Genomic DNA, 6,988 nt, shown 5'->3' on the forward strand with positions numbered 1-6,988 from the left:
AGTATCCGAAGTGATAATATGCCATTGCTTTCTCAACATTGTTCCCAGAGTATGTGTGGCTAGATTGAAATGTATTATTAATGTTAATTTATCATCTGCCTTTTTAGGTGATTTTTTCTTGGCAAATCTGATAACTCATTAATTTGAGCTTCCAATATATATGCAATGTATCCTCTTATGTACAAATGTATGCTTGAGTGATTCCCTTAGGTTTATCAGATTTTATTCCTGAGAATAAATATTGAGATATATATATATATGCACACACACATATGTTTTCTCACAGTGATTTTATATATAAATATATATATATATATATATATATATATATATATATATATATATATATATATATATATATATATATATATATATACATACAATTACACACACACAGCATATATAAGTTATGTTGTGTGTATGTATATAAATCTATAATGTATGTATAAACAAATAAAATAAAGGAGGCAGAGGTTAATTACCAGGATTGGACCATCTAGAGCTGTGTACTCAGTACTTAATACCAAGAGGGTTTTTGTAAGTGTATGTGATATTCCTAATTTTTTTTATATTGTTTCTTAATTTAGATATCATACCCAATCTTATACACTTCTAAAAAAACATACATGCATTGTTAGAACAGTAAAACATCCCTGAACAAATATTTTTACACTACAGTGGTATATTTTATTACATATAATCTAAGATTACAGTCTATTAAAATATAATAAACAATGATGACCTAGTGCATGGATTTTTTTTGTTTTTAGGAATAATCCATATTTGCAAAATAGGATTGTTTGTTGCAAAAATGAAAATAAAAACTAATAGAAATTGTAATTAAAAAAAACAACCCAATAAAACAGTCAAACATAGCACTGTGGTGGTATTTTAATCTTCTTAGAAGTACTGTATTAATTTAATCTTCTTAGAAGTACTGTAAGGTTTCTTCTATAATTCACTGTGAAGAAAGTCTTTACAAAGACCTAAAAAAAAAATAAAAAAAAAAAGTAAATTGAGATAGGAATAATAAACAGGTTTCTTATACACTCAAAATATATAAATAGCAAACATACAATAATTACAATTATGCATTATAAATACTGGGTTACAGAGTTTTTTTTTTTTATAAATATATACAGGTGGCCCTCGTTTTACAATGGTTCAATTTACACCGTTTCAGAATAACAACCTTTTATTCCAGTCATGTGATGGCTATTGAAAAGCATTGAGAAGCAGTACATTTATTAAAATAGCCAGTAGGTGGAGCTGTCCGCTTGTGTTGTAGCAAAGCCAAGCATGCTGAAATTAATCAGTTTAACCAGACCTGAGCTATCAAGCAGATTTCAAAGGAACAAGATCTTCCTGTCTATAAATCAGTCCAGATAGGAATACATAGAAAGAACTGTTTGCAGAAAAATGCAAGGGAAGTCTGTGTTGTGTGATTATTTTATTAGGTTTATAATGCTGTTTAACAAATGTTTTTGTTCATTTAACTTAGTTTAATTATATATTCTGAGTTGTATGATTATTTTATTAGGTTTATAATGCTGTTTAGCATTTAAAGTCTTCATTTCAAAGCTTTAAAAATAATGTATTAGGTGTTACTTATGACAATTTTGAGAGGCGCCTGGAACCTATCTCCCTCACTTCCCATTGACTTACATTATAAACTGGTTTCAATTTACAACGGTTTCGATTTACAACCATTCCTTCTGGAACCTAAGCCCGGCATAAACTGAGGGCTACCTGTATATATAAATATGTATATATATATATATATATATATATATACTGTATGTATATATACTGTATATATATACTGTATATATACACACACACGTATATATTTATATATGTATACACACCTCTCTCTCTTTCTCTCTCATAAAAATACATACACACATATCTCTCTCTCTCTCTCTCTCTCTCTCTATATATATATATATATATATATATATATATATATATATATATATATATATATATATATATAATGCACCACTTCGCCCAGAAAATTGTTGCAATTACAAATGTTTAGCCATTTTCATGTTTATTTCTTTTGTTTGTATTGGTATTGGACACTAAACAGTTCCGGAAAAAAAAAAAAAAAAGCCAAATCTGACACATTCCACGCAAAACGAAAAAAAAAAATGGACTGGACAAAATTATTGGCATCCTCAATTTAATATTTGGTAGCACACCCCTTGGGAAAAAAATTTGAAATCAATCGCTTCCTATAACCATCAATGAGTTTCTTATACCTCTCTACTGGAATTTTGGGCCACTCTTCTTTCGCCCACTGCTCTAGGTCTCTCAGATTGGAAGGGTTCCTTTTTACAACTGCGATTTTGAGATCTTTCTACAGGTGCTCTATGGGAATGAGATCTGGACTCATTGCTGGCCAGTTCAATACTCTCCAGCACTTTGTCTTAAACCATTTCTGGGTACTTTTTGACGTGCTTTGGGTCATTGTCCTGCTGTAAGACCCGTGACCTCTGAAGGAGACCCAACATTTTCTGACACTGGGCCCTACATTGCACCACAGAATTCTTTGGTAACCTTCAGATTTCATAATGCAATACACACAGTCAAGACATATAGTGCCTGAAGCAGCAAAGCAACCCCAAAACATCAGTGAACCTCCACCATGTTTGACTGTAGGGACTGTATTCTTTTCTTTAAAAGCCTCATTTATTTTTCTGAAAACAGTAGAATGATGGGCTTTACCAAAAGCTGTAATTTTAATTTGTCTGTCCACAGCACATTCTCCCAAAAGGCTTCCTCAGGTAGGTTTTGGCAAACTCCAATCTGGCTTTTTTATGTTTATGTGTTAGCAGTGAGGTCCTCCTGGGACTCCTACCATAACGTCCCTTTTCATTCAGATGGCGACGTATAGTGCAAGCTGACACATTTGTACCCTGTGCCTGAAGGGCAGCTTGAATTTATCTGGAAGTTGATCTAGGTTTTTTATCTACCATTTGAACAATCCTTCTCTGCAATCTTTGATCAATTTTTCTCTTTCATCTACGTCCAGGGAGATTAGATACAGTGCCATGGGCTGTAAACTTCTTGACAATGTTGTGCACAGTGGACACAGGAACATTAAGATCTCTGGAGATGGACTTGTAACCTTGAGATTGTCCATGCTTTTCCACAGTTTTTGTTCTGAAATCCTCAGACAATTCTTTGCTGCTATTTTTCTTCTCCATGCACAGTGTGGTTTTAACTGGCACTGTGAGTATATTATTAGAAGAAACTAAGAGAGAATCATAAACTATGTAATCTCTGATAGGTGCAACCCTGCCTGCTTATATGTGATACTATTAAACAAAAAAAGGGAGAAGAAGAAAAAAAAGAAGAGAAAAACGGAGAGCGGCTTTGGTGCACTATCTTCTATAGTTAAAAGTAAATTCTTTATTTGGATTAATTACAATTCCATATTTAATAAATACCTTGAGACTAGTAAAGGTAATGAGATTGAATAAATTGATTTAATTTATCCGTAGAAGAGGATCTAAATTGCAGTGTTAGAATACATATATTTCAACTTTAAAACTAGGTTGCTCACAGAGATACCTTCCCTAAGTATTCCCGGCCGATAAACTGGAACCTCTGCATTGGCCTGGAGATGTATATGTGGCAGCGCTAGCACTAAGTTATGCACACAAACACATTTCGGTCCGTAAAAGGACCTTTCTCAATGTGAAACGGTACACACAAAAAATGTCCTATCACTACTCTAAGTAGCATAACCGCTTCCACCAATACGATTATTACTATTATTTCATTCTATCACTCTCCCTTGACAGCCAATCATAATAGAGGTATGTAAACCCTCTGTTTAGAAATTGCGGCATCATTGAAGTGGGTGTGTAGTGAGGCATTTCTCTCTTACTCCTCATAACACTGTTTACTTCAATGTCAGAGCGCTATTGGTGGATAGCTTAACCAATCAGCTCTTACTATTACATGGGTGTGAGTCATTGTAATAATTACATTGATTACATGTAATCACAGGTATAATAATGTGGTTGTGGATACCATAAATCTAATCCCATGTACACATACAGGGGATATGTTATTAAGGACAGTCCTATATATGTTTTACATAGTGATAGGACACTCAGGTACTTTCTTTTGTGTACCGTTTCACATTGAGAAAGGTCCGTTTATGGACCAAAATGTATTTGTGTTGTTTTTGTGCATAACTTAGTGCCAGTGCTGCCACATATACATCCCCAGACCAATGCCTAGGTTCTATCTTATCGGCCGGGAATACTTGGGGAAGGTATCTCTGTGAGCAACCTAGTTTTAGAGTTGAAATATATGTATTCTAATACTGCAGTTTAGATCCTCTTCTATGGATATGTGAATCCAGGTGTATAACTGCAGTTTATTAATTTAAATCAATGTATTCGATCTCTTACCCTTACTGGTCTCAAGGTATTTATTAAATATGGAATTTTAATTAATTCAAATAAAGAATTTACTTTTAACTATAGAACACAGAGACACACAACAGAAAGGCTGAGTCAATATTTCACCATTTTAACCTCTTGCCGGTGTGATTTCTAAATTGACAGCACCTGTTAATTGATACAGGTGAGTTTAATTACAAATTACAGGAGCATCACAAACTTGGAATGCAATAATTTCTTACAATTTTGAGAAGGTGCCAATAATTTTGTCCGGTCAATTTTTGGAGTATTATGTGGAGTATTGTGTGGAGTATTGTGTGGAAGAATCTCATAAATCTGTAAATGTAACTTTTCACTCAGACAAGACATTGGAGACATTCCACTTAGGTTTTAGTAGGATCCATATGAAAATTACCCACTGAATTAAAGGACAAGGCAAATAAACCCTTGAAAGAAAAGTATGCAAGCGCTCCTACCTATAACCCTTTCCCATTAACCCATCTTCATACTGCCCACTTATCTTCTATGATGTTTCAGGCTCCTGTTTAATTTTTTTCTGTCACTTTTTGTATTTTAATATTTTACTCTAAACCCATTTATGATGCATTCCTCTCTTCTATCCCCTATATATGTTGTTTGTATTTCTATGCTATGTTAGAAGGGGACATTTCTAAAGATGTTTCTTTTTATTCTGATAAAAATGGACCCCATTCGAAAGCATCAGAGCAGCATGCCAATTGATTAGAAGCTTTGCAATTTGAATTAGTTAAGACTCCTGATTTACAACTACCATACAATATAGGCTCTGACTTTATTACACTTGGATTGGGTAAAAACACAAACGGTTATAATGAGCAGGTTTTGTGGGGGATCTGTGCTCACCTACATGGAAATTAAATATATCTGGTTAATTAGAAAGGCAAATTAATTTGGTACTGACAATGGTTGCCCAATAGGTCTGACTACAGGTTCTCACTAAACAAACGTATAAATTCATATAAATTCATGACTCTAAAACTTAATTGCAATAAAAAATGAACATTCTGATAATCAATTTTAATTGTGCACAAGTTGAATAGTTTAAAATATAATTTGTGGTGTAAATATTATTTTTAAAGTGATGGTAAAGAATATTACACAAATACAGTTTAGTTTGTCCTCCTGTTTTGCAGTAGCATGGGACCATGCTTCCATTTTATATAATGAACTTGTGTCACATCTCAACATTGGTTGTATTGGCTGCTATGTAATAACGGAAAAAAAATCCTGCTTTTAAAGGGGCCAGTCTGCGGCTGCAATAATAGGTATTATTTATTGATACTTGCACACCACTTTGACAAACAATACAAGCACAACTTTACATTTAATTCTTATCACCTTAACTTTTTATTAAACCAGGAAATTAACATGTTAATTACATGCAAAATAAGCATCCTCAGAATGTTAAAACTGGAAAAATTCTGTGCCATTCAGAAGAGGACAAACTGGGTTTTTAAGAGATCAGGTCTGTTAAAATAAAGTACCTAAAAAGTTTGCGAGAAAAGTGTTTTCTGATAGTTTGGAATACCAATGCTGAATATTTGGGGAGGTTATGCAGTATAAATCTATTCTAATACCATTAGAAAACCACATTTTCCCAAAGAATATCTAAGCCATGCCAAACACGTTGTACAGGTCTTCTAATGGATTGCTACAGCCCTTAATGCGTTATAAATTTTATAAAAATAAGCATCTAAAGAAGGCAAAAGATTAGAGTCTGACCATAAAGATGTGCTTTGAGACTGCTGCTATGAGAACTAGTGTGCATGGACACATCACAGACTCCAGCAGCAGAATATAAACTGCTTATGAGAATTAGAAAGTTCTTTAAAAGCTTAATCTGGGTTGTGAAGTGCAACACCACAAACCTTTCTACTTAAAGGGACAGTCTACTCCAGAATTGTTATTATTTAAAAAGATAGATAATCCATTTATTACCCGTTCCCCAGTTGTGCATAACCAACACGGTTATATTAATATACTTTTTGCCTCTGTGATTACCTCGTATCTAAGCCTCTGTAGACTGCCCCCTTATATCAGTTATTTTGACAGACTTGCATTTTACCTAATCAGTGCACTCTCATAAGTAACTCTACAGGCATGAGCATAATGTTATCTATATGGCACACAAGAACTAACGCCCTCTAGCTGTGAAAAACTGTCAAATGCATTCAGATAAGAGGCGGCCTTAAAGGGCTTAGAAATTAGCATACGAGTGTTCCTAGATGGTTAGCTTTCACCTACGAATACCAAGAGAACAAAGCAAATTTGATGATAAAAGTAAACTGGAAAGTTATTTAAATTTACATGCTCTATCTGAATCATGAAAGTTTAATTTTGACTAGACTGTCCCTTTAATGTTCCTAATCAGCTAATTTTTACATTCCATGACTACGCCAAGTTCATGAATTTGAAATGGAGAAAGCTATGAGGGAATCAACTATCTATAAAGCGTCAAGGTTTAGAGATGTAGAGAGAAAGCATGTGATGTTATAAAATGAAAAATACAGGCAAAAGATTGCAACAGT

At 33.5% G+C, this 6,988-nt stretch overlaps 1 protein-coding gene across 2 annotated transcripts in view; it reads right to left on the minus strand.

Moving 5' to 3' along the window:
• Nucleotides 1–876: 876 nt before the first annotated feature.
• CNPY1 (canopy FGF signaling regulator 1) overlaps nucleotides 877–6,988 on the minus strand; it is a 563,239-nt gene continuing 557,127 nt past the window's right edge. For both annotated transcript variants that reach the window (XM_053713812.1, XM_053713811.1), the window contains exon 6: nucleotides 877–986. In XM_053713812.1, coding sequence (XP_053569787.1) covers nucleotides 952–986 — 35 coding nt within the window. In that variant the 3' untranslated portion in view covers nucleotides 877–951. The remainder of the gene's footprint in view (nucleotides 987–6,988) is intronic.

The sequence above is a fragment of the Bombina bombina genome, chromosome 5 (assembly GCF_027579735.1).
Source record: "Bombina bombina isolate aBomBom1 chromosome 5, aBomBom1.pri, whole genome shotgun sequence".
Classification (NCBI taxonomy): Eukaryota; Metazoa; Chordata; class Amphibia; order Anura; family Bombinatoridae; genus Bombina; species Bombina bombina.